General features: G+C 40.6%; 1 protein-coding gene across 7 annotated transcripts in view; it reads left to right on the top strand.

The window, feature by feature from the left end:
- The window catches only part of larp1 (La ribonucleoprotein 1, translational regulator), a 58714-nt gene that overhangs the window by 11755 nt on the left and 19674 nt on the right, over window positions 1-27285 (top strand). For 6 of the 7 annotated variants that reach the window (XM_085364671.1, XM_085364670.1, XM_085364667.1 and 3 more), the window contains exons 2-4: window positions 19675-19739; window positions 21265-21330; window positions 25838-25909. In XM_085364671.1, coding sequence (XP_085220797.1) covers window positions 19675-19739; window positions 21265-21330; window positions 25838-25909 — 203 coding nt within the window. Of the gene's footprint in view, window positions 1-15663; window positions 15975-19674; window positions 19740-21264; window positions 21331-25837; window positions 25910-27285 lie in introns of those variants that run through there. The other variant, XM_085364672.1, reaches the window with a different exon arrangement.

The raw sequence follows: 27285 nt of genomic DNA, 5'->3' as shown, positions 1-27285 counted from the left end.
TTTAAGTGTATATTACAGTAAAGCATTAGAATTACAAAATGAACAGATGTGAAGCTCCCACTGGAGTAACTTTAAGAGACAATGGCTGATTTGAACTGTTGGTTGGTAGTGGCTAATGTTAATGGTAGCCTCTGGCAATCCAGCATGCATAGCAGGCTGCAACAACCTTTAGTGAGCACTGTGGGGAATAAACATAGGAGTGGGTGAAATGAGAGAATTGAAAGAAGTAGTTGATGTAGTGCTTGAGAGAAGAGTCACTACATACTAATGTCTTTAGACAAGAGCACGCTGATCTTGGTGAAGCAGTTAAGCAGTGAATGGGTTTTTTTTTTCCTCTAGCAGCTGGAGCTTCTCAAACATTCACATTGGTATGTAAATAATCATTTTACATTCTGTCTAAAAATAATCTGTTGGTTACAACAGCAATCTTTTAATAGTCCTGAAGAGTTAAACGTCCCTCTGTTTAAACAGATTTGAAGAAATTTACATTTAGCATGTGAGCAAATTACAGTTTGCATGAGAGTGCAAGCATCTCAAACCTTTAGGGGCTATTTCTATATTATTAATGGATGTCATCAGTCTGTGCAGTTGTTATGAGTACTTAGTTGTGAGCTTCTGCTGGAGCAAACGGTTTCGGGGACTACCTGCAGGGAAAATCCAACTACAACTACATGCTGCTGTCAAAGCACTAATAAAAAATTATGTAATGGTGTAAATCCAGTCAGCTGTGACAATTTTATTTTCTCGTGGTGTTTCAGCCTCTTCATTGGTGGATGCTAAGAGCATATTTATCACATTTTGCTCTGTCAAAATCTTTCTTCCCCCCATTTTTGTGTTTAGGCTCTTTACGTGTGTAATGTTAAGGCTTTTTGTTTAAGTGGTTGCCCCCAGTGCTTTATTCTTGTGTTGGCCTATTACCAATGCTGAGAAAATGTCTAATCCAGTGCAGGAGCTAAAAGAAACGTCTGTAAACGCTTTCCCAGTAGGGCTGTGCGATATGACCAAAATCTCATATCCCGATATAAGAATTCTATCGTCCGATAACGATATAAATCACAAAAATGTAACATTTTCTGTAAATTCTGTGAATCTCGGGCAGCTCGTCTTGCGGGAAGTGTTTCCAGCTGCGCGTCCTTTACCCGGAGTAGAGTGTTTTAACCGATGCATGAAACGATGCATTTTTAGACATAAGTTGTAACGGCCGCTGTTTTCTTTGTATTTATTACACGGCGTGCTGCGGGGAAAAGCCCGTTCTAACGTTTGAGTCTAAGGTTTATTTTTTAGCACCCGGGCCCTATTTCAGGAAGCCGGTTTAGAAAACTCAGAGTGAAAAACGATACTCAGGGTTGAGTAACCCCGAACTGTCCAACTCGGAATATTCGGTTTCAGAAAGGCTGATAACAATTAGTTCAATCAACGCGGAGTTGCTTTAACCCCAAGTTAAGCGCGCGCACGAGGATACATAAAGCCCTGATTAGTGGAGCACAGATTAAGCGAATTACCATGGAGAAGGAGGGAAAGAAGGCGCGGTCAATGTATTTTACAGCGCTTGAGGCCGAAATTCTGATGGCAGCATATGCTGATAACATGCAAATTTTGCAGAAAAAAAGTAACACAGCCTCAGCTGCAAAAGAAAGAGAGCATGCATGGCAAAACATAGCCGACAGAGTCAATGCGTGAGTGTTAATTTAAACATTGATCTAGGGATTTCCACCCATTTAACACGTTATTTTATTATATTTTATTTTGTATTTTATACCTTTTTATTTTGTGATGTGATGTGAGCGCAGGTGCAACCCAACAGGCCCCCAACGTTCCTGGCAGCAAGTAAAAATGAAATATAAAAATATAGTCCAAACAGGTAAGGTGTAATTGTATTATGAGCCATAGTGCTTGGTCTGTTTGTCCGATGTAAATCAATTGCAGTTAGAGGCTACATTAATTTCCCCTCTGTAAGCACTTATTGAAATTATCTGAGCACATTATAAGTACATATTTGCTTACTCTGTATGCTCAAATGTGACCCATTATGGCCACTAGAAAAAAAGCGGAGGCCCGAAAAACAGGTGGGGGTCCTCCACCACCACCACTCACAGAGCCTGGCCACTTGGCTTCCACATTTGTGATAATGTTGGCAGCATCACATATGATCTTCACAGTGCAGAGAACACAAATTAGCATCCATTACTATAATGAAATAATTTGTTAGTTTGAAATGCTACAGGGAACTATGTACCTGTACATTAATGCTGTGGAAAGACTTCCTGTTCACATAGTCTCCTTCATTTACTGAAGGAGCAATGATTGGAATGTGAGTGCCATCTATACAGCCAATCACGCCTGGGAACCGTGAAAATAAATGTAAAATTTAAGTAGTAGTTCAAGTATCACCACATCATGTATTAAGTTTTGTTCATCCTGCTACCTGCAATTTTGTGGCATCCCTCTTTGATAAATCTTGTGGGTCTATGACCGGGGAACACCACAGACGAGTACAGGAGACGTTTCAGTGCAACTGTAACATTCCTGACTGCCCGACAGACGGTAGCCTTGGGAACGTGCTCAGCGTCACCAATATTATACAGAAAGCTCCCGTTTGCAAAAAACCGAAGTGCAATACAAATAATATGTACAGAACTGAGAGAATGTCCGCGATGTGTCACATGCGCAATATATGGCCTGAGGATGTTATCCAAATAACTTATTGATTGTGCTGAGAAAAGGTAACGTTCGCACAGAAAATCATCAGGAAATGATAAAATGTCCAAACGCGCTCTGATCACTCTCTCCCGGCGGAGAGCTCTGCGGAGTATTTGGGCTTCAAGATCTACTGGCTCTTCAAGGAAGGGACACGCCATGTCTGACACTTCCTACTGTCAGGTTTCCGACAAAGAGGCGGGGACAGTCAGGGTTAGTTGTAGTAAACCTGCTAGGGGGCAGGTTAGCTTCACGGAGTGTGTCGTCACTCAGGCTTCAGCTGAACTCGCTTTGTGAAACCGAAAACCCAGAGTTTTCGTTAACTCAGGGTATACTTACTCAGAGTTTGCACTAAACCGGCTTTCTGAAACAGGGCCCTGGGGCCTGTTCTTCGTACGTCGCTTACTACATCCAAGATCAAATGACACATCCAAGACCAAACCATCGTGCTAACCGTGAGCTCGCTAATCCGGTTCCCCGAACACACCTGCTGTTGACGATTAGTACAGCTGGACGCAGTAATGTGACATCACTGGGTGTCGTAAAAGGGGCTACGCATCGATAGTAGAAACATTGATCGGCAACCCGCTGATTGGTCGGCGAAAATGTCGAAGGAGCGCGCTCGGTATTTTCCGGCAGCAGAGCAAGAACTCTTGAGTGAGGGATTTCAGGAGTTTCAGAGTTTAATGAAAACGCAAGAGAACACTGCAAAGGCTGCAAAAGCAAGGAGAGAGGGGCTGGCAGAAAGTTGCTGACAAATCAAACTCGTAGGTAATTTAATAATAATAATAATAATGGATTGGGTTTATATAGCGCTTTCCAAGGCACCCAAAGCGCTGTACGATACCACTATTCATTCACTCCCACATTCACACACTGGTGGAGGCAGCTACGGTTGTAGCCAGGCTGCCATATCGCGCCATCGGCCCCTCTGGCCAACACCAGTAGGCGGTAGGGTAGATCTATCATATGACACTATATTGTCCAATATCATATGGCATTATATTATATTATAATATGTTATATTATATCCCCTTTCACATTAGAGCCACAACAGGACCCACAAGAACATGGGAACAAGTAAAAGTGGAATACAGGAGTATTCTACAGAATGGTAATATTTATCTCTTAGATTGCTTTTCGTCTCTTGGCAAGGTAATACTGGCCTGTAATACTCTGTTAGTTTGTTCATAACAGCAACCAAGAAAGGGGCAGAGGAAAAAAAGACAGGTGGTGGTCCTGCACCCCCTCGTCAACAAGTTGGTTAAGTAAATAATACCCTCACGGGAATATCGATATCTCTCAATGAGCACACTGTCGCGCTGAGCTAAAGGATCCTGTCTGTCCCGCAATATACGCTGAATTCTGAGGACTCTCCTTATCAATCTTGCACCTTCCGCAATGGGTTGGTCGCGTATACGGACAGGACATGGCTGCGACAGGCTTCCCAAATCCACCTTCGCTTTTATAGCCGTGGTCTCTCATCTTGATTACACGAAGTAATTTACAATTACTACTCTGAAATATGAATTACATCTGTAATAATCACATACATGTAATAGAATGTTAATAGTACATTTCCCTTTTTTAGGAAATGACCTGTATGTATCTGTGTGACATCAATAAAAGGATCAAGTGCTGCATTATCTTTAGTTACATTGATGTTATTTATTTATGGTGAAACAGTGGTGGAATATCGCTGTTGCTTTCGTATAAATGAAGCGGACATACCTGCGTGGCCGCGATCTAATCCTGTTTACATAAAGTAAACCTGCTCCCGAGCAGGTTTACGCTTACGGCTCTGTTGCTATGACAGCAAGTCCCGGATGAGCTTCGGGGAACCGAACGATCCAGGATCACGCAAAATCGTCAACAATCTAATCCAGCTAACTTACTTAGCGAGGTACGAAGAACAGGCCCCTGGTGGTGCTTTTTTTACTTCTCATCTGTAAATAATCTGCTTTCACGTGATTCAGTTTATTTTGAAAACTCTCAACAGGATCTTGAGCTTTATTGTGAAAGGTTTATGTGGAACATAAACAAGCGGACACGCGATGCTGTTACCGTTGTTGTAGCTAACCACAACGCATTAAAAACAGGCGCTTGTCCGTCCGTAGTGTGGTTATATAAAATATAAGAGAAAGAGAGAACTTTAAGAAATTAATACAGTGACCATCAAAACGATGAAAAAATATTGCTGTAAACAGTTTATTTTGTGACACCACGAAACAAACGATAGCGTAAAATGAAACGATAGACGTTTTTATATCGTCATCCGATATATATTGTTATATCGAACAGCCCTATTTCCTAGTATCTGGCACGCAGACACAGGAACACTTATCTGTAACGCTTCCTAGAAGTCTTAAAAAGGTTCCCGGAGGCTGAAAGTACCCCGGTGTTACCCGACTCTGAAGACTCACCTTTCAACTCATTGTCTATCTTATTTTATTTATTTTTTAAGCATTTAAAAATGTAACAGTCGGTGACTCATCTGTAACATGCATGAGAATAGGTCTCGCTAACTTAAGTAGCCATCAGCATGGAGCAGTCTTTTTGTTTGTTTGTTTTTATTTGTAAATGGAAGTGCTGTGCGGTTTCTAAAACATATACCCCAGATAGGTGCTCCTCAGTGGGGTAAAAACATGTCCTAAAAGCAGAAACTTTTAGGACATAAATTAAAAATATTTAATAAAATGAGTAGAAGTACAGCAAAGAAAAACTTGAGTTTTCATCAGGGTCTAACACTCAAACTGTGAAGCTTAAAAGGGGAATAAAGGTGTGCCACAGGCTGTGCTTTCTTTGATCAGCTGATGCGCAACTTAAGCTACATATAATTTAGTCTTGTGTACACTGTAAACAAAATATGGACACTCCTTCTTATAGTAATCAGGGCTCTAGAGTGCGACCAATTTGGTCGCAAATGCGACCAAATTTTTCAGTGGTGCGACTAAAAATAAATATTTGGTCGCACCTGTGCGACCAACTGTTCCGGTAACAAAAAAAAAATCTCTGTAACTCTCCGTGTGGTCAACAACAGACACACATTATGCACCTATCGTGGACTAAACCAATCAGAGATAGTCAGGGGCGGGACCTCTCTGATTGGCCGTGGTCCAGTCGAAAGTGCAGGTGGAAGAGAGAGGTGAGTAGCTTGAATAAAGCGATATCAATTCATTAACGGATTCCACACAAAGACCTAAACACGGAGCGGACCCAACACATCAGAATCAGCTTAGTCTTTCTCGGCTTTCTCACCCGACGGCCTGAACACGGACACGCTGTCGGAGCTTAGCGATTCTTCGGGTCCGCGCTGTGTTTACGTCTTTTTGCGCTGATTCTGAGCTGCAGGTTTTGCCTCTCTCCAACCAAAATTCACCGAGCCTGCAGCAAAAGAAGCAGCAAACTGCGCTTCACATTTGATCAATGTCGTCATGAATTCCCTCTGACTTTTGCTGTTTTGCTTCCACCACGATAAAAATCACACTTCCTGCACAGCTCTCTCTCTCTCTGTACTTCAGGAACAGTTTCCCGTCTCAAATCTGTTTTCTGCATTATTCATTCGCTTATTACCCACCAGTCTAGCGTTGTTTACAGCGCTTTTTCTTTTTTCACTTCAATGACCTCGGACAAGAAAGCCTAATTTCTGCTGTTCAATACTGAAGAAATTTAAATTTCTTAAAATTATGCAAAATTGCAGAATATTTTTAAGGTTATCTGCTATAAAAAGCCAGACCAGGAAAATCTCCTTCATGTTTTCCTGTGTTTTATTCTAAGTTACTTTCACACAAAGGCATCTGCTGTGATTTTCACAATTCTGATGAAGTCTCATGTGTATCAGTACTGATAAATGATCAGAATTATAATATTTCTGACTGTCTGAGGCTAAATTGAATCAAATCAGGACTTTGAGAACCGGAATTGAATGGATTATAGAAATCAGTGATGATACTCAGCCCTAGTGAGCAGCCTAGGCCTGAGAGAAGTGGATGTACTGTAGCTGTGGGTAATAAGAAAAGATCAAAAGAACTATTGATAACTTTTTTGTTAAGTTAAGGCCTGATCTGTCTGAAATTCATAGCCAGTGCTCTGACACGGTGCCATCAATATTTGAATGCTGAAAAAGCACAGTGTATCCAGAAAACACATTATATGCTGCAGTAAATGCACTGCCCAAGTGTCCCCTCTCCCCACGGCCTTTCAGCAGCAGACAGCAGCAAACAGGTCGTCAGAGGAGGCCAAGATGATGATTAAGTTTTTAACATTTTCTACAATATTGACAAAGCACTTTAAGCACAAGTTTGTTAGTTAATAATTTAGAAATTAATATTGTCTGTATGGACTTCCCCCCCCCCCCAAAGAAAGTGCACATGTAAAACTGCGGTGTTAAGCGATGCGGTTGAAAAATTTGAGTGCGCCTAACTTTTGTGCCGGTACGCCTAAATTTTTTAAAGTTAGGCGTACCGGTGCGCCCATGTCAAAAAGTTAGTCTAGAGCCCTGGTAATATTCAGTTAGTTTTAGTTCATGACTGGCTTTCAGTAGTTTAACACTTGTTTGTGTGCGAGTGCAGCATTGTTTGTTTAATTGTTGTGCATTTAGATTGTATTTAAGTGGCTTTGCCTCAGTTCATATACAGCTGCTGTTGAGGATCGGCAAACAGCAAATGGTGAAGTTGTTTGTATCATTTTGATTTACTTTTAATGAAAAATGAGCTCGCTGATTAATTCTTCTCACTGGGTGTTTTAGTCGGCCAGCGTTTTGTACTTGTTTCTTCTTTATGCGCAGGAAAAATAAATTATTTTCTTTTTAATTCTGAGCTTTTTTTCAGGTTGGCACCACGTGGTCTGATGACGTGATTGTCGTACACTTCCCTCTCCTCCTCCCCCATTTACATCTTCACTCATTTTTTTTTCTCTGTAGGGTTTCTGTTATTTAGCCATTTCTTTGTAACACATAGTCATACCTACACCCATCTTTCAGTTTGAGAGTATTCAGTAGCACAGTTGTCAGAGCTTTATTACAGTTGCCCCCATAAAACTTAAAATACAACCAGCCTGTACTCATACCTGCAGAGAGGGTTTTTAAGGTGCCAAAAGTCAAAAACACTTAAAAGTCATGAAGCAAAGCTCAGGAGTGAAGGTTTGGGATCACAGATGGAAACTTTTTGATGTGGTGTAGTAAAGTATTGTGAAATGGGCCACATTAAAGAGATTAAAATCTACAATTTGGCTTATGAGAGCATTTTAAATAGGTGTTACAGTAGTTGTGTAATAATTCTGAAGCATTATGACGCAAACAGGACGGAGACAACTGAAGGGTTGTCATCAGTTTCAGCCAAATGCTCAAACTGATGCTAGGGTCACACTAGTGAAATTAGAAGTGACCAGCTGTGCAGCCACGCCCGTTCAGGTGCCGTCTTCAAGGTGACTTTTGTGCGATAAGACGCTGTCCAGCTGCTATTGTGTCAGAACAATAGTCAACAAAACCACAAACACTGTCCAACATCAACAATAATTCCTGTGGTAAAATATTTTTACAGTTGCGTCCTTAATATTTCAAAGACCTGAACACAAGGCCACATATCACATTTATTTTTTTTCTGCTTTTGGGCAGAAGCAATGAAATTTGTGATGGATTTCTGTGGTTTAAATTGAGTCCCCTTAATACAGTTAACAATACAATTTTAGCTTCTCAAGTGACATTACAACTATAAAGGTATCATGAAATAATTGTTAATGAGGGAAATGTTGCATTTGTTTGTACTCTTGGGCTGAAGCATTAAATTAGTAGAGAGGTTAAGTTAATGGCTATACCACGGAGTCTTGCTGCAATAATCAGTCACTGCTTGCATTACTTAAATGCCCTGGAAGGTAGTTAGATACACAAAGAGCATCTTATGTGAACCCACTGACGATGTGACTGCCTGAGGAGCATCAGCTTATAGTTTGCCTAACATCTTGGCCCAGGGAGGCTCTCCTCTGACCTTAAACGATCATCTGCAATCATCATGTGACGTGCACTGAACACTGAGCAGCCCTGTAAGTAATGCCTACATGTCTGTCGAGGAGGATTCCTAGCATGCGGCTCAGATGATCATGAGGTGGCAGTTTAGTTCAACAGCTTGCTTTTTAGTACTGAACAACACTTGATTGTCCACTTTTTGCAGAGTTTGGTGGACTATGAAATGTAATTACAGTTTCAGGAACTAGTCTGGTTCATTGCTGCTGTTGGGTTCCCAGAAGTGGTCGAAGTGATATTTAAAAAAAATAAAACTAAATAAATTGCTGTAAGTGTATGAACAATTAGTTACAGAAGTAAAAGAGATCAGTTTGTGAGAAAACATCAGCAAGTCCTTCTAGTGGCAAATCTTTCCACCTGGTGACGTCTCCGGGATGTTAGTTGTGCAGTCCATATTTTAAGAGGGAGACGATGTGCAGGAGGGATGATCTGATATCCTCGTGTTGGTGTTGTTCCCAGTAGAGCAGGGCGATATGGCCAAAAATATTTATCACGATATATATTTGAAAATTTGCGATAACGATATAACTGACGATATAATTGATGCGAGACAAAATACAACTCCACAACATTACTAGCGCAAAAAGACAACCTTCCATTTATTTTCACTCAAACAAGAAGCTGGTTTTTATGTACATTAAAGCTTTATAAAAATGTAACAGTGCAAATGCTAATTCCTTGCTGAAAGTTTAACCAAAAGGCATTTCCAGTAGAAATGGGCTGACATATCCTGAGCATAACCATGTATAATATCCACTGAAGTTAAAAAGAGGTGCTTTGCAACATTAAACTGCAGTGTGCAGTACGTATTTTTTGGACCATAAGGTGCACGGGATTATAAGGCACATTAAGCGAAACAAAGCAGTCAGATAAATCAAACTTTATTAAACTCATTCTTCTTGCTTCCTCCACTTCTGTACCATTGATTCATTAATGTTGAATTCTCTGGTAGCTGCTCTATTCCCATGTTGTTGCAGTATATTAATGACTAACCTCGTATTGTGGATGGATTATCTCAGTTGTTCTCCTGACTGAAGTTTGGTCCGTTTACAGCATCCTGCCATGCGATTGCATTTGTCTCTAACCATGAGGAACCTTCACGTTAACTTTTATAAGTGGAAAAGTGTTAGTGTTCGTCCTCCAGCTTCACTGTTTATGTTATGCTAACATAGCTGTGTCGCTAGCGATTACGTAGCACATCATTATATACCAGCTAGCCCAACTTCAGTAACCCTACAAACGTCACTGCTGTTTAGTTTCCTGTCTTCATTTATGTTGGAAGTGATAGCAGAGCTGTACGTTTGAATTTTTTCAGAAATCTCTCAGTCAGAACGTGCTATATCATGCTTAGGTAACTAGCGAAACTAGCGAGCTAACTTCCGCTAGCTTCCTGCTAACTTCTAACTCCGTTAAATGTAATACATTTTGTTTTCATGGATGCCTGGAAGTTAAACTTCATAGTTACCCCTGGTAAGGCAGTAATGCTGATCGTTTTATTAAAGATGAAAGAATTTAGACAGTTTTTAACGCTCAGTGATGCTGCAGTGTTCGTTTGACCTGAAGTATACGGAGTTTAGGACCCAGATTACTCCCAGATTTAAGAGCATCTTAGTCCGACAAATACGACAATAACGACGGCCGCTTGCATGTTCTGCAAAAAAATGTGCTTTGTCGTGTATCTGACGGACAAACACCAAACCAGTTCCACATCACTGAAGTTGCACCATTTTTACAAACCAATTCTGGTTCATCTGTTTCACTCAACAATCGGCCATGTGCGTATGAAAACAAAGGCACTGCGCATGCGCGTTTTACTCATATTCTATCGCGATATTTCATTTTCCTATCGTTGCCTAACATTATACCGGTATTACCGTGAACGGTATAATATGGCCCAGCCCTAGTTCCCAGACCATCATGAAAACGTTGTTCCAGGTTCAACATTGCAAGTGACCAATCACATTGTTGTGACGTTATTCCTTTGCGCGCTAAGCCATTCGTGCATTTATGAAATTCCAATGTTGCAAGGACAATATAAATTCTGCTTACTGTTTATTAAAGGGTCAGGGTCCATTGATCGGCGGACAGAGGCGGTTTCACGCAGCTTAAGTACAGTTTTTTGTTTTACGCCGGTTTTTCCCGAAGTCGCAAAAGTATGACGTCACAACATTCTGATTGGTCACTTGCAATGTTGATCCTGGAACAACATTTAGTATGATGATGATGATCTGGGAACAACAGCAACACAAGGATATCAGATCAACTGTGCAGGAGCACATGCACAAACAGTTGTATCTGGTAGTTATTAACAAAAGGGGGAGAAAATTGGAAACATCAACTAAACCATGTGACTCTAAAATAAAACTAAACACAATGCACACTTACAGGAAGATGCCACGTTTTCTCTCTAATCCCATTGCTTTTGCATTACCAGCCTCATTTACCTGGGCACTACCACTTACACAGGTAAGGGAGGGGTAATCAAAACATAAGTAACTTGATAGATGCTGTTAATGGTAAACCTGGCTCCTGATGTCACTTGTCAATTTATTTTTTATTTTTTTAAAGATTAGAACCTATAATAGATACTGTGTCCATACAGTCAAAGAAAATCTCACTTATTGCTTCTGTTCTGCATTTACTCGCTCACTGATGTAATGGTCATGCAAATCTATCTTTAATAATCCTAATACCACCGAACAGCTGATTTCCGAGAAAAGCAGATGAATCACAGAAGCAGTACAGAGTATAGCAAAAATGGGCAAGGCATCACCCCTTTCACAGAGGACTGTAATTTTTTACAGAGAACATAATTTCCTTAGGGATTAATAAAGTATTCTGACTTTTGATTTTAAATGCACTTTAAAAGTTGGTGGTTTTGCCCAACTAAAACAGCTCCTCTAGAGTTCTGATTGTTGGAGGCCACGTCAGAGTGCTCTGTCATGGTGACGAGGTAGAAAGACTCGAGGAAAGTGTTTCCTCCGTTGTCCCACTTCCTGTGATTAGGCACAAAATGAACAATCATGCACAACAAGGAGCAGTGAGAAATTTTTGTAACTACTATTGTTCATACACTAAGCAGATAAGAGAGGGCTAAATGCTTGAGGAATTAGCACGGATTCCTTGACTAAATAAGTGCAAAGTTGTTACGCTGGCCAGTGTTTCAACATGGGTCTGCTGACAGGAGAGCAGGAGTTTCAGTTATGCATTAACCTGACCCAAATGTGGCTGGAGTTTAAGTAGGTGGGTGGGTGGAAATCTTAGGTGTTTGCAGATGCATACCTGTGTTCAGGAGGATATGTTCAGTCCTGTTTGGTAGTTGAGACTTGGTCACAGAACAATGTGACACGGGCAAATGATCCATGTGTCTTTGGATCTTTACTTATAAGGCCAGTTAAAGCTATTTTTGGTGCTGAGCATACCATGAACAAACTATCCAGCTGAGGAGTGCCATTTGCTCTTCCTAGCTATTAGGAGAGTACAAATTTTAATTTTAGAGTTGCAGGATTTTTTTTTTGGAGGAAAATAAGTTTGATGTCAGGCTTTTTGCGCAGTTGCTGGACTCATAACTTTGTGTGGGATCTTCTGTGGAGACGTTTATCTCTTTAACTGAAGAGGCAGGGGTAATAGTTCACACTTTGTCCACTTTTGGCTGCACATTTCTATTTTCCTATGAAGGTCGGGAACAAGGATGTACAAATCTAGGTCAAAGTAAACCAAAGTTTTCTTCCATTAATTGTAAAAGTCTTCTACTTTTAGTGATTTTGCAGGTTTAAATTCTATTATAACAAAACAGATTTCAGGGATTTTTGTTTACTTGATTTCACTTGTGTCTCAAATTGTATCTGTTGGAATTTTCCTAACTTTGGTGGTAAAATGACTACAGGCCAGGATGATTGAAAAGTCCGGTCATGAGGCCGCCTAACACTGGGGGGTTCCAGCTTAAAATAGCAAACCAGGTTAGCGCAGAATCAGGTTCCTATTTGGAGAAATCCTTCGGTTTCCACCTGCCATTAGTGAGTTTTATCAGACTGGCACATTCATGTGACATTATCAGCCGCGATTAGTGTAAGCGGCCAGCTGCTGACGCAACTTTATGCCTGCTAAGTGTGGGATGTTGCGTTCGCCACCTGAAACGTCACCAGGTTATAAGAAGCTTTTGTTTAAGGGTAAAAAGCTGCCAGTTTCACAAAGCAAACATTTAGCTGTTTAATTATTTCACACAGCTTCTTTATGAAAGACTGCATTGTAGGGCTGCCACGATTTGTCGACTAGTCACGATTACGTCGACTATCAAAATCGTCGACGACTGATTTAATAGTCGACGTGTCGTTTGAAGCTTTGTAAGATCGCAAAAGACGCAGGAATAATAGCAGGATTTAAGAGTGTAATAACGGACTGAAACAGAAGATGGCAGCACAGCATGTACAAGGATGCCAGCTGCCGTTAAACCCCGAAGAAGAAGAAGCAGCTGTGTCCCAGAATTCATAGCGCGGCCCAGCTTAGTTTCCAACAATGGCGGTAGCTAGTTAGTTTTAATATTACTCTTATTATTCTTTCTGGGTCACAAAATAAACGTTTAACATATTTTCAGGCGAGAATGTAGCTGTGTAAACCTCAAATATCTGCTCAGTTTATCAAGACACCACATATTTTCAAAAGCGCTCCGACGTTTTCGGAGACGTCTGTTACCCACTAGCTCGATAGCTAGCCGGGGGCTAGGTCACTAGCGCCGTGAGAACACCGGACTCCCGGCAAATTGTTTTCAAACCCACCGCCGTCTTTCGCGACTCAGGTTAAATATATATGAGTCACTTAGATAAATTAAAAATGTTATTGTTTGGCTTTTTTTTTAGTATTTTATTTGTTCCTGAGTAAATCGGTTTGGCTGAGATTAAAGTTATAGTTTTTACACAGCTGAATAAACGTCAAGCAGACAGCTGATTATCAGAAGTGTGAGATGCTGGAGAATATACTCCGGTGTCCTGTTATATTTTAGATAGCAAGGAGTTTATTAAACTTTACCGAAACAATCTGCAAATTTCATTAAAATTGAATAAACTATCATCTTGTCTTTATTTTTAGTTAGCACCTTAAAAGCTTAAAGCTGTAAGCTAATGATAGTTATATAAGAGCAGATGCTGCTGGTGCAATAAGCTGTAGTTTTACGTCCAGTGGATGATGATCTGATTAGTCGACTAATCGCATAAATAATCGGTGACTAGTCGACTATCAAAATAATCGTTTGTGGCAGCCCTACTGCATTGATGGATTGGTGGATGCTTCTCTGGTGTCCTGGATTGTTGATTACCTGACAGGAAGACCACAATATGTACGTCTCCCACAGTGTGTGTCTGACAAGGTGATTAGCAACACAGGGGCACCACAGGGGACTGTCCTCTCCCCCTTCCTCTTCACCCTCTACACCACAGACTTCAGCCACTGCACAGAGACCTGCCATCTTCAGAAGTTTTCTGATGACTCTGCGGTGGTTGGATGCATCAGCAGGGATGATGAGACAGAGTACCGGGCTGTGGTCGACTCCTTTGTCACGTGGTGTGAGCAGAATCATCTGCAGCTCAACGTGGCAAAGACCAAGGAACTGATCGTGGACTTCAGGAAGACCAGGAAACACTTGACCCCTGTTTCAATCCAGGGGGTCAGTGTTGACATTGTGGAGGACTATAAATACCTTGGAGTACACATTGACAATAAACTGGACTGGGCTAAAAACACCACAGCACTTTACAGGAAGGGCCAGAGTCGTCTCTATTTTTTGAGGCGACTGAGGTCCTTCAACATCTGCCAGAAAATGCTGAGGATTTTCTATGAGTCTGTGGTGGCCAGTGCGATCCTCTATGCTGTTGCATGCTGGGGGAGCAGGCTGAGGGTCGCAGATGCCAACAGACTTAATAAACTGATCCGTAAGGCCAGCAATGTTGTGGGGATGGAGCTGGACTCCCTCAAGGTGGTGTCGGAGAGGCGGATGCTGTCCAAGATAAAGACAATGTTGGATAACACCTCCCACCCACTCCATGACATGTTGGTCAGTCACAGGAGCTCGTTCAGTGAGAGACTGAGATTACCGAAAAGCACCACTGAACGACACAGGAAATCATTCCTGCCTGTGGCCATCTCCCTGTACAACGCATCCACTTAACACACTGTTTGCTGCTACAACTACACATGTTTCTTTTCCAAATATTTATTTATAAGTGACTTATGTATGTATGTATGTATATATATGTATATATTGTACTATTCTTAGTTAGCGTATTGTCTGTCTTGTCTTAATGTTGGTTTAAAATGGAGCACTGTAACAAAAAATAATTTCCCCCAGGGATCAATAAAGTATTCTGATTCTGATTCTGATTGATGAAAACAAAGTAGTAGCCTGGGAGATGGACCTGAAGTCCTCTGATTGGAGCTAATGAGGGGCTGACTAAAAATTGCGCTGTCTGTATCTGCAACAAATCCTTTGTTATTAGAGAAGATCTGCAAATTTGTTGCTCATAAAATTGTTCTTTTAAAGGAAGGATGTTTAAAAGATAAATAAAAAAAAATATACACACTTTCCGCCTTAGTTTCTAAATGGGTTATTCAGTTACACTGTGATTCTCCTGGCTGGTTGATGTTGAAAGAAAATGTGGTTTTTGAATGTTCTTCATACCGTTTTATCTAAATGGGCATTGCACAAATGTATTAGCGATCAGAAAGACACCACGCCCTCGCCCTGTTTGTTAGCTCATGTTGCGTGATTGCTGTCGTATGTTGCGTCCCATCTTTGATCTCTCCAAGAAATCATTTTTTATTTACTACGCAACTTCTGTTGAGTAATCCTTGGGGGATACAAGGCTCCTAAACGGCCTAGCATGAAGCAAAAGTTAAAGACTGTGTAGTGTCAGGAAGCTCAAATTAAACCACTGTTGCACAATCTCCTAAATTCATGGCTCAAAGTTAAACAAACAGTCTAAGTTTGAAGTCCAGGAATCATGTAAATGAAGTCCAGGGATACTACGGAACAGTAAAGAGACATGAGGTTCAGCTCGCAGTCCTCTATTTGATTAAAAACAACTGATTTGAAGGTTGACTCTGATTATTAAGCCTGTGTGTAAGGATATTTGTGGCTCCACATGGGCTGAAGAGTGATGTTGAAAAAGAAAACCTCTGCCGCCGCCTCCTCTTCATCTGCTTAATGTGACCATCTTGAGGTCTTTAGCATTGAATTGCTAACCAAACTGGTCAACTTGCATCATGGGTAATGTACACATATTTCTGTATAGAAATTTTAAATTCAGTGGCTAATTTAATATAATTCCATGCGATTAGCTGGCGAAGCATTTGCTGTGGCTTTCAGTGTTTTCCTCATCCTCACTTGTACTTAAAATGCCTCAGAATCGGCTTATGACGGCGTTCCCAGCCTGGGAAAAAGAGAGTGCACAACAGCAAGCATTGCGATGAGAGAATACAATCGGAAAGCCAAACTACAGGAGAACTAGTTAAATTCTGGATCTTCTTTCTTTTGATGTTTAGTTTTGTCTTTAAGATAAGATAACCTTTATTAGTCCCAAACGTGGGAAATTTGTTGGTGCTTAGACAAGCGTCAGACAGATGCCCAAATCAAAAATCATATTTACTACCTATAGTGGATCTAAGGGGAGAAGAATTCTCCACAGCCATGCTCTCTGTAAACGTGACTTTTAGTTTGTTTTTCTGAATGCTTATAAGACCAACTTATATTATACAGTAGACTCTTGTGTTTGCACTTATCTCCCTCATCCTTCCCCCGTACACTTTTACTGCACTTCTTAACAGAGCTGAATAATAAAAGGCTGTAAATTTGTGTCCATTTAGAGTTCATTCAGTGTTCTTTAAGTACATAATGGGCTTTTTAAATCTCAGTATGCCTCTGAATTGGCTTCTTACACTGTCATGACACACATTTCTTTTAATATTTTTATTTATTAAATTATTAAATAGTTGAAACTCTTCTGCTGGTAAATTGCCACCCAGGGAACAACTGTAGGTTGTTGGTTTCTCACCCAGCCCAACCTTTTGTTATTCGTAGTGTTGTTCTGTTTCTAACGCTCTGACCTGTGAAGTGGACCGTGATTAAGAATGGGTTTGATTTGGGTATCTGTTTGTCGCTTGTCTAAGCACCAATTAGATTTTAAGTACTTTAAACTGAGGCTACATCATCAGAACTGTTGATGCCAGACCTACTGCCTGCTCTCAGACATCTCATTTGCCAGTTGGCCGTCTATCAGTTTTCAGCTGCAGTGAGATGAACCAAAATGAGAAAACAAGAGGTTTGTTCTTTATATTTTCTTATCAGTTTCTCCGGTGCTAAATGAACAAAGCTAAAACAAAGTAGAAAATCGGTGGTTGATATTGGATGTTGGTTAATTGCAAACATCAGTATTGAAAACCGATGCTAACTTTGACCATGTCCTAAGCTAACTATTCATTTTATTTTAAAACACTATGGTGTTTAACCTTGAGAGATTATTAGATCATTGAGAGGTAGTTGGAGACGAGGAGTATGGTAAGTCCCTTTGGAGTTGGAGTCAGGAGACGCCACTGAAGGCGCCTGTACACAGCTGCTTTACAGCAGCTAAACATGTTGCACTGGTTAAGGTTTTAATCTCATGTTTCCTGTTGTTTCTACTTTTAAACGTTCATTCATGCACTGTGACTGCAAACTTTTTAGACACCAGAAGCTTTGTCATTACTGGAGGTTGTTGGGAATTTGAAAAATGGCGATGAAATCAGCAATATTGTTTGCCTGGGTCTTTAAGTTTGTGCCATTTTAATACAGATTCCCAAGTATTGTTTGTTTGTTTTTTCCCCTTCCTAAATGGGAGGTTAGATGCTTTTTGTTTTGTTGGAAACAGTTTCTTTTGTTTACGGTTACCTGAATGGTGAAAAGACAAGATTTGAGCGATGGGTGTTATGTGGACGTGCGATTCAGAAGGTATATGCATTGAAAAGTGAAATATAAGTAGGTTTTCTGGGCCCAGAAATTCCTGTTTGACTGTACTGTCCTCCAAACCTGAAATATCTTGCTGTCATTAACATGTAGAGCATAGACGCCTCTACTGAAACTCTGGCATGCTGCTTCTCTTTGTGCTTTTGGCGATGTATCCGTCAGAGGATTTTTATTCCCCCCCCCGCTCTCTTTCTTCCTGGTGATTGTCCTCAAGGCGCTTAGTAAGATTTACTCTTTGGTGTGAACTGCTGCCTGGGAGCTGGTTGCCTCGCTCGTGTCACTGTGGCTGGTGACAGTGCAGGAGGAGATAGAAAGGAGGAAACATCTCTGATTTCAGGGCATGAGCCAGACAATGAGGTGGCGAGCGTGACTATCATTTTCATTGGGGGGGAAACTACAGCAATACCAGACTCACGTCTTTAAAGGCTGATAATAACGTGCACGTTTTCTTCAGAACTGGTTAAAGGTAACAAGTTTGTCTATCTTTCCGAGGTTCTCTTTGTTCTTTTTTTATTTTATGGATAATTGTTGTAATTGTAGCTGGATTGTAGCAATAATTTGTTACTGACGTGTTTAACCCTTTGTTTAAATTCTATATCTACTAATTTACATTCACGTAAGAGATGGTGGTGTGTGCTGCTGTTGAGCTGGTCATGTTGTATGGACATCACCTGCTGTTTTATGTATTTATTTTAAGGAATAACTCAGATCCTGCTATGATATGTTTTATTTTATTGTTCTGAGGAAGAGCCAACAAAATACACAACACATTAGCTGTCAGGCCTCAGTTGAGTAATATGTATATTTTAATCCTTTTATTGGTTGGTTTGTGTGTTCGGTATGCTAAGTGCTCCATTTTTTTAAAGGAAAAATATAAAACATTTGTTGTTTTTTATACTTTAACTTAACATAGCCTCAAGCTCTTGAAAATCTTTCGCTTTTATTGCCAAGAATTTTATCACCATCACTAGGGCTGTGCGATATGACGAAAATCTCATATTCCGATATGAGACATTTATTGTCCTGACAACGATATAAATCACAAAAATGTAACATATTCTGTGAATCTCGGGCAGCTCGACTTGTGTGAAGTGTTTTCAGCTGGGCGTCGTGTACCTGGAGTAGAGTGTTTCAACCGATGCATGAAACTATACATTTCTAGACATAAGTTGTAACGGCCACCCCCCCCTTTTTTTTTTTTTTTTTTTTTTTCTTTTTTTTTTTCTCCTCCAACATTTGAGTCTAAGGTTGTTTTTTTTTTTTTTTTTAGCACCTGGCGGCTCTTTTTTGCTTCTCATCCGTAAACTCTCTGCATACTCTTTCATGTGATTCAGTTTATTTTTAAAGGTCTCAACAGGATCTTGAGCTTTATTGTGAAAGGTTTACGTGGAAAACCAACAAGCGGACAGCAGAGCCACGCGATGGTTTTACCATCATAGTAACCATACCATAATAGAATCACCATAGTGTGATTATATTAAATATAAGAGGAAGAGTTTCTGACATGCCTTGACATGTTGTTCAACACACTTTTTGAATTTGTATTCTCCTGTTGTGGCTGCTTATTCGAGTGATTGTGTTGTGTGGGTTTGTTGCAGTGATTGTCGCTGGATGCAACAGAGTCAGAAAAGAAGAATGATGGTGTCGGCTTGTAGTTTAGTTTATGTGAAAACAGACACCACAGCAGTTTATTAAAGGGGAAATAAGACGCATAAAGCCAGATTATTCACCGAGAGCCTGCCTGCTGCTGGTAGATAAGACAAGTAATGAGAATGTAAATCGAACTGTTTGAAAGACAAGCGAGTACCTGTGGGAGAAAGAAGCAAGTTTGTCTTATGCGGGGTTTTTTTCTTCTTCCTAGAAGACTCTACATTTTTAATCAAATGCATATAAATGATTGTGCTTCTATCTTACTCTGTTCATGTATGCAGACCAAGTTGTAATGTCAGTCATTTTTGTGTCCCCACAGAGTCCACCGGCCCTGCCAAGGTAGTGAGAGCAGGCAACCCACCTAAAGCCAGGCGTGGCGGCAAGGTAATACTTTTCATGCGTTTGTCTGTGTTGAATGTTAAGCAGTGGACAGTTAAAGGGTTTATAATAATTACAAGCTCTAAACGTATTAATATGGCTCAATTTGTTTTTAAAAATCTCGAAGGAAAATTCAGTGCTTTTAAAATCCAGATAACAGATTTTTGTTGTGCTGCATTTAAAAACAAAAGTGATTTATTAAAATGTAGGTGAAGTGGCTTTTTATTTCTGTTGTAGTATCAGGCTTTCTGCTTTGGTGTCAAAATGTCAACAGTAGCAGGGGACTAGACTGGGTGCCACTCCTGCCTGGCAAGAAGACCAAAACGAGGCTAGAGTTCACACAGGCTCAGCAAAACTGGAAATTAGAAGATTGAATCAACAAAATCTGTGTTCTGAGTCCGTTTCTGCTGTGACATTTGGATGGTAGGATCAGAAACTGGCATTCATGGCATTAAAGTGTGGATCCAATTGTCTCAGGTGCTGCTGCTGGTGTAAAGTGTGTGGAGTAATTTCTTGGCACACTTCGGTCCCCTTTAAAATGATGCCTAGTTGAAACTAAACACTGCAGCCTGCTCGAGTAAAGCTATTCCATCACGATCAGTCTTCATGCCACAAAGCTCAAGTCTTCTCTAAACTGGTTTCTTGAACATGATTATGAGCTCACAGCCTCCACAGTGCCCAGATCTCAACCCAATAGTGCAAATTTGATGTGCAGCTGACAAATCTGCAGCAACCTTATGATGATATTTTGTCAATATGCACTATAATCACCCAAGAAATGTTTCCATAAACTTAATAAATCTATGCTGTGAAGGATTTCACAGTTCTGATGGGAAAAGGGGCGGTCCTACCTGGTATTAGAAAAATGTATCTAATGAAATATTTGCTGAATGTAAAGTGAAATGACAACCTTTATTTTATGACATGAGCTGAAGGAAAGTTGTCTCCCCCCCCCCCCCCCCCCCCCCCCCAATGTGACAGCTCAAGCGCAGGTATTTCTTTAATGCCTCGAGAAATGTGCAGTCACCTCCTCTCACATGCTGGAATGCAGATGTGCTCGCAGTGAACCAATTGCATGCGAGATGAAGCCTTTCATTCAGAATTTCCCACCCCTTTTGTCTGACACTGTAGTACTCTACAGTTGGTTGTTTGTAGCCACACCTTGGCCATAAACTTTTTATGGCTGGTTTGGAGTTAACTACCCAGTCCCAGGAACAAAAGACAGAAACTGGCAATCAGCTGGCAGCACATTGCTGAAGATAAACAGTAAAAAGCTGTAAAAACACTCATGTAAAGTGTTTTTAACCAGATTATACTTGAGCTTAAGGTGTAAGGACTACAGCGGTACTGCCTGTTCAGACATGATCAGCTTTTAGACTGCATTTTAACCTGAGAGGTGTTTATCTTTTTTCCTTTTTCTCTATTTCTTGAAGAAATTGACATTTTTAAACAGAAAAGCAGCAATCGGATGGTTTTTGTTTTTTTCCCCCCTCTTGAATTTCTTCGTAATTTCTTTGTTTTTTGTCCTCAGGTTGGAGACTTCGGAGATACGAACAGCTGGCCAACTCCAGGGGAGATTGCAACTAAAGACATGCAGGTAGGTGGTTGTTGTTGTTATTGTTATTACTGCGTGTTGTATTTTTGTAGCCTGGTATATGTAGAAGATACACTGGAGAGATTAAGCTCTGTTTCAGCTGACTACATTGTTTGATGTTTGAGTAGAAGCAGCGACATCCATACGTGCGCAACAGGTTTTGTCTGCTATGAGACGTATCTGATTTGCATAATTTTTTTTTCTTTTGCTCTCAGCTGGTGCATTAGGTTTCAGCTGTAGACGGATATGATATGTCATTTCATTCTGTTTACAGAACTTTTTCTTTTTAGAATTGGTTCTTTCAACCCATTGCTACAGAGCACATCTGTCTTGTAGAGAAAAGCATTAGCAGAAAGGTTTTTGAAAATTTGTGTTCAGGAGTTGTGTCTTTGAAAAATATGGACCAAAATTGCAGAAAATTTCTGCAGGGTAAAGGGTCACAAAATCTGAGGTAGAGCATGTAGAGACTGCTCTGGGACAAATGTACGAACTGGAGCCTTTATAAGCGAGCTGTGGTGTTACGGGGTCTGGAGGAAATCCTTTTATAGTAATGGGAAGAAGGTGAAGACTTGAGGGAACACAAGCGTTGCAACAGTTTAGAGTTGGAAGCAGATTTCAGTAACTTTTAAGTTAAAAATATTCACCAAGCAAAATGAGGAGCCGAGCCTGCTACACTTTGCTGTAGTGGGTGTTTGCAGCTTTCTTCAATGGGTATTTTAGTGGCTGTAATTACACGCCAGCTAAACAGCACATCCAGACAGAGCAGTCTGCTTCTGCTGGCCCTGACTTTGTGTCCCCAGGATTGATTGTTTCTTTTAAGGTGTGGGTTAGCCAAGATTTGCCACCATGTCTCCATCTGTGGAGACAAAGCAAAAATGGCTGACCACAAAACGAGCAGCTGCCAAATTTTATTTTATTTTTTTTACTCTTAAGGATTAGTTTCTTTTTTCTTTCAAAAAGAGAAAATTGTGACGGTATCTAAGGCCTGAGTCATTATAAACTCAGTGAGTTTAAAATGACTTTGCATGTTTTATTGTGATTAAAATGTTAGCTATTTCTAGGAGTAAGCTGTTCTGAGTCTTCAAGCTGCCTATTTGGTTACTTAAGTGCCTTAAAAAACATCCAAATGAGTCATTGATCCTGCAGTAGCACCTTAGTGTTAAACCTTCAAATTTGAGGGATGTTTACAGGTTTGTTGGGCCTGCGCTGTCTCCTGTCATATAACAAAAGAACTAAGGAGGTGGGAGTCTGTTAAAATTGCATTAATGTACATTAAAAAAAGTCTCTATTCTGCTTGTGCAGTGGTTCTTAACCTGGGTTCGATCGAACCCTAGGGGTTCGGTGAGTCGGTCTCAGGGGTTCGGCAGAGCCTCCGCCATGACATGCATGGCTCATTTTGTGCACCAGTAAAAAACCATATCTATGTCTTGAATTTGAAAAAAAATCACATTTTATTTTTCACTAAAGAGGGGTTCAGTGAATGCGCATATGAAACTGGTGGGGTTCGGTACCTCCAACAACGTTAAGAACCACTGTGCTAGTGATTATCTCACCCTGAAATGCGCCTGCATATAAGCTTTACCCAGAGGTCCATGACACTCTAAGCCCCTCCCCTCTAAACTGCACTTGTCCCTTAGAGCTGCAGGTCAGCTGTGGGATGTGTCTAATTTGTGTCCACTTACAGTAGCACCAGCAGTCAGTCACCCCCCCCAGAACTGTTTTCTATTTCTGGTCTCTGGATGACAGTATGTCACTGGGCAAGCAACCCCCGGTAACCTCCTCTATTTTAGGCAGGCAGGTCTGAGGGAACATGAAGGAGAGAGCGTGTCCTCGAGCACGAAAATGTGGGTCATATCATCAGCACCAGGAATAACCTGCAGGACCGGTGGGAAGGGTGGAGTCTGGAGGTAGGCCAAGGTCTGGGAAAGGATGTCCTTTTAGGGATCCCCCCTCGAAGAAGCCACCCCTGGATCTGTGGTGGTGCTATTCTTAGGGGGGGCTGAAGTTCGCCATCCATCATGCAACATTCAAAGGTGTAAATCAGTCACTCAATTCCACGGATTATTCATGCTGGGGACTCCGATATTTAAGAGAAGGTGGGGAATTTGCATAGTGTACTTTAATTTTCCATAAGCATAAAGCATAAAGTTAATCTGCTTTTTTTAAGTTTTAAAATTGTCTTCCACGATGCAACATGAACTACAGCACAGCAGTGCAAGCAGAAAGTACTTCACACTTGTTTGGGCAGCCCGCAGAGATTCAAAGAAACGTGCGGTGCAATAACACATTTAGACAAAACAATTACAACTTTTTTTAACAAAGTGTAAAGTCCAGACACTGAAAGTAGATTTGAATAAGTAATAAAAGGGTTTGTGCTACTTTTTTGTTGTAAGATTAATTAGATGAATAAATTGGATCCAAGTTTAGCAACTGTTTTGTAATACTAATCAAGCTAGGTTGCACTTTTTTTCTTCTTCTTTTTTTTAAATCAGTGAAAAACTGAAAAGCGTGTACACACCTCTGTTTTGGGACAAATGTTTAGAATAATCATCAAATAAAAAGGTTGTCTTCCTCCCCTCACCCCCAACTGCTTGCTGCAGATGACGGCCTCCTCACTGATGCTGGTTCTGCTGGAGGCTTCTTCCTCTTTAAAAGGCCCTTTTTCCGTCCCAATGCTTGCTCATTGGAAGTCATGTGATTGTTGGGATTTTGCTGGCTCATGCTTACCTTACAGTATAAAATGCTTTGGGGCGACTGTTGTCGTGCGTATACTAGTCACGTTGATTAGGCAGCTGATCCTGTTTGGGTCACTTATGGCGTTGCGACTTATTGGTTGACCTGTGACGCAAACTTGCTGAACTGGCCCCTCAGTTTACATGTGAAGAAAAGCCGTTTCCTCAGTTGTTCCCATCCACCACCAGTTTGTTTAACACAACCAACATATTTTATTCTACTGTATATAGTATTTTATTTTATTCTATTCTTTACAGTTGTGTACTGTATTTATTCTTATTATATTCTAATTTTGCTACATAACTTTTGCACTGTCCACTTCCTGCTGTGACAAAGCAAATTTCCCACGTGTGGGACTGATAAAGGTTATCTTATTAAGAAGGTGCTAGATTTTTAACCTTTCAGATTTTTTTGCTTCAGGCTGACCGCAGCCACTCCAGCTCTTTGTAGGAGCATGCATGTACTCCACTATCAACAAATTATGCTGTGTTGCTATATTGAAGATATTGGTACATAAAATAATTAAATTGGCTTGTAGTAAAAATTGGATCCACTGGCCCACTTGCCTAGTGGGGAATAATTATGATGATGAACACTGAAGTGCAAAAATCTCTCTAATCCATCTTAATTTATTACAATTTAATGTTTTTATATTTAAAAACTTGGAAAAAATAATGGTATAAAATTCAGTGTGTCATGTTATCAGCCCTTTGTGCCATTACAGTCAGAACCACTCCACACCTCTTAGAGAGCAGCAGCCTAAGTAGCTACTGCCACATATATAACTGTAGGTTGTCTGAGTCATGCAGGCAGAAGAAAGCCCCTCTTCCCCTGCAGTCTGGGGAGAAAAGCCATATACATGCATGTGACTGTTTAGTCCACAGTGGCTTCTGGTGTCATGTCATCTATACCTGATTGTATTTTCATTTTTCACCCCATTTTTTTATCATCTCATCAGTGTCTTGCCTGTAATTTTCTTTCTTTCATTCACCCACCGTAAATAGCAGGGCGGTGCTGCTTTCTGGGCTGGGTTTTTGGTTAACTGTTCCTATGCTCGGGATTAGAAATGTCTCATTATGAAAGTGGCTGAAACAGACGCGTCATCAGTGCCTTCCTGTAGCGCAGGAAGAATGACTCAGCATCCTTGTGATCTTAGCTTTGTGCGGCTGAAAATGCCGACAGCAGTGTTATTGATTAAGAAAACTCACTGAACCGCTCACACCTGATCCTTTAATGGTTTATCTCACACCATTCTGTCATCGCTGAAAGTATCCTCACTCCTCGTCCAAGCCGCACAGATTTCACAGCAATAAACCTCTTGATGTTATGACACACATTAGCTTTGTCTCCACTGAGATGAGCTTGGCTGTAGTGTGGAAGGCCCAGAGGGAGCTCGGCCGACTAATAGTTGCAGCAGATGCTTCTTATTATCCACAGCTTGTGCAACATTGACTTGGCATTTTCATTGTTTTTGACAACACCAATAAAAAGCATGATGTTGTTGGAGCAGAGGAGCGCAGGCTATAAAAGCCCAGTAGGTCTGATCTGCACTATATCCGAAAACTACCAGATTCTAACTATAGGGCTGCGAAGTACACTGATTAATTGGTCGGGTGCTAGAAAGCTTTGATCCATTTTAACTGCTTAGCATTAGAGCTTTTTGTTTTTTTTAAACATCTTTACATACCGTACGTGTGGGTCTGTGTGTTTGTCTGTCTGTGCATCATGGTCCCACCTCATTGTCTTCTCTAAACTGCTCTTCCCTCCCTCTGTTCAGATCGAGGCAGTGACACGGACCGTGTCCTGCCCGCCGACTGTCAGGCAGGTCAGAGACTCATGGAAATTCACTGTAAGTTCAACCCATGAACCCTGCTGCCTGCCTACCTGTTCACTTTCAATAACTGTATCTGATTTTTAGACCAAAAACAAGTGAAATATGTAAAACTTAGCATTACACTCACAGAAGTATCGCTTTACCCTTTTTAGAGTTAAACAAAAAGATCCAGATAACTCACCATTGACTAAAGACATTTGTGCTGTGACTTTTATTTGTAATTTTTCTGTATGTGAAAGAAGTTTTTGAACATTTCTTTTAAGACACTGGGTAAGCCTTGTGCCTTTAAGTGGCCGTATCCCATGGTAACCTTAGGAGAGCCTTTGTTATGAGACAAACTGTCAACTTCTGTCCGTTTAAACTCAGAGGAAATCTCAGTATTTTCTTCCCATTAACAACAGTCATTACTCAGTGAGCAGTAAGTTAATGACTTATTTTTATTTTTTTATGATTCTTCCCTGTCAGTGTCATTTTGCATCATCATCATCATCTGCTGAGTCATGTAATGGTCACCGGTGCCATGTTTTTGATTCATTATGCAGTTTTTGAGGGGGGCCTGTTGTGTTGTTCCTTTGTTTCTGTCACATATGATGGTGGAGCTCACATAATGAGGTCAGCATATTTGTAAATGTAATCTGTGAGTCAGATGTTCAAGCTCCAGGCTGCTCTAAGCAGCTGATGTCAAAGGGTTTTCTAATCTATTATGAGCGATGTCAGAGGAGGCGGAGCCTACAAGTTTTGTGCTCTCTTTTCGGAAGCCTGGTGAGGGGCAGTCAATCGGAAGTGGGGTCAGAGGGAGAGGGTGTTAAGGAGATGGGCGCTTAAATAAAAAAAATTGCTGCAGTGGAGCCAAAAAGCAGAAATGAGCATCGTAGATTGCCATCAAGGGCACAGCATAGTAGATGAATGTAGACAAGAATTTGGACTGTTGAATAAAACAGTACTACATGTGCTAGAACAGAAAGTGATTTTCAGACTCAGTATTGCTACAAAACTCTGCACTACTGAATTTGGAAAACCTGTTGTGCTGTTAGGATTTTGTTCTTTTTCTTTCCTTCTCATTTATCCCATTTTATTCCAAATTAGATTTAAAAGATTTGTTCATTCTAAGCTTGGCCTAAAGAAAGAGTTGGCAAAAGAGGATAACAGAGATAACCCAATAAAGCCAGACTTCTTTGCTTTGTGCTATTTGTGTTCTCTATATTGTATAATATAGGGATGGATGCCATCTGAGATAAAACGTTAACATTCGTTTGGAGTTGGTTTAACTTTTTTTTGTCTTTATAGCTCAGTGATTTCTTTGGAAGAATTTCACATTGGTTAAAAGGGTTAATAATATATTAGCTGACTGAATCATTGTAGGGCAAGTCTCAAAAATAAACTTCACAGTA

This window comes from Diplotaxodon limnothrissa, linkage group LG10 (genome assembly GCF_057381915.1).
Source record: "Diplotaxodon limnothrissa isolate DT_005_m linkage group LG10, D_limnothrissa_male_GT1.1, whole genome shotgun sequence".
NCBI classification, from domain to species: domain Eukaryota; kingdom Metazoa; phylum Chordata; class Actinopteri; order Cichliformes; family Cichlidae; genus Diplotaxodon; species Diplotaxodon limnothrissa.
Note: the sequence above shows the minus strand (reverse complement) of the source record. Positions and strands in the feature narration are given on the sequence as shown.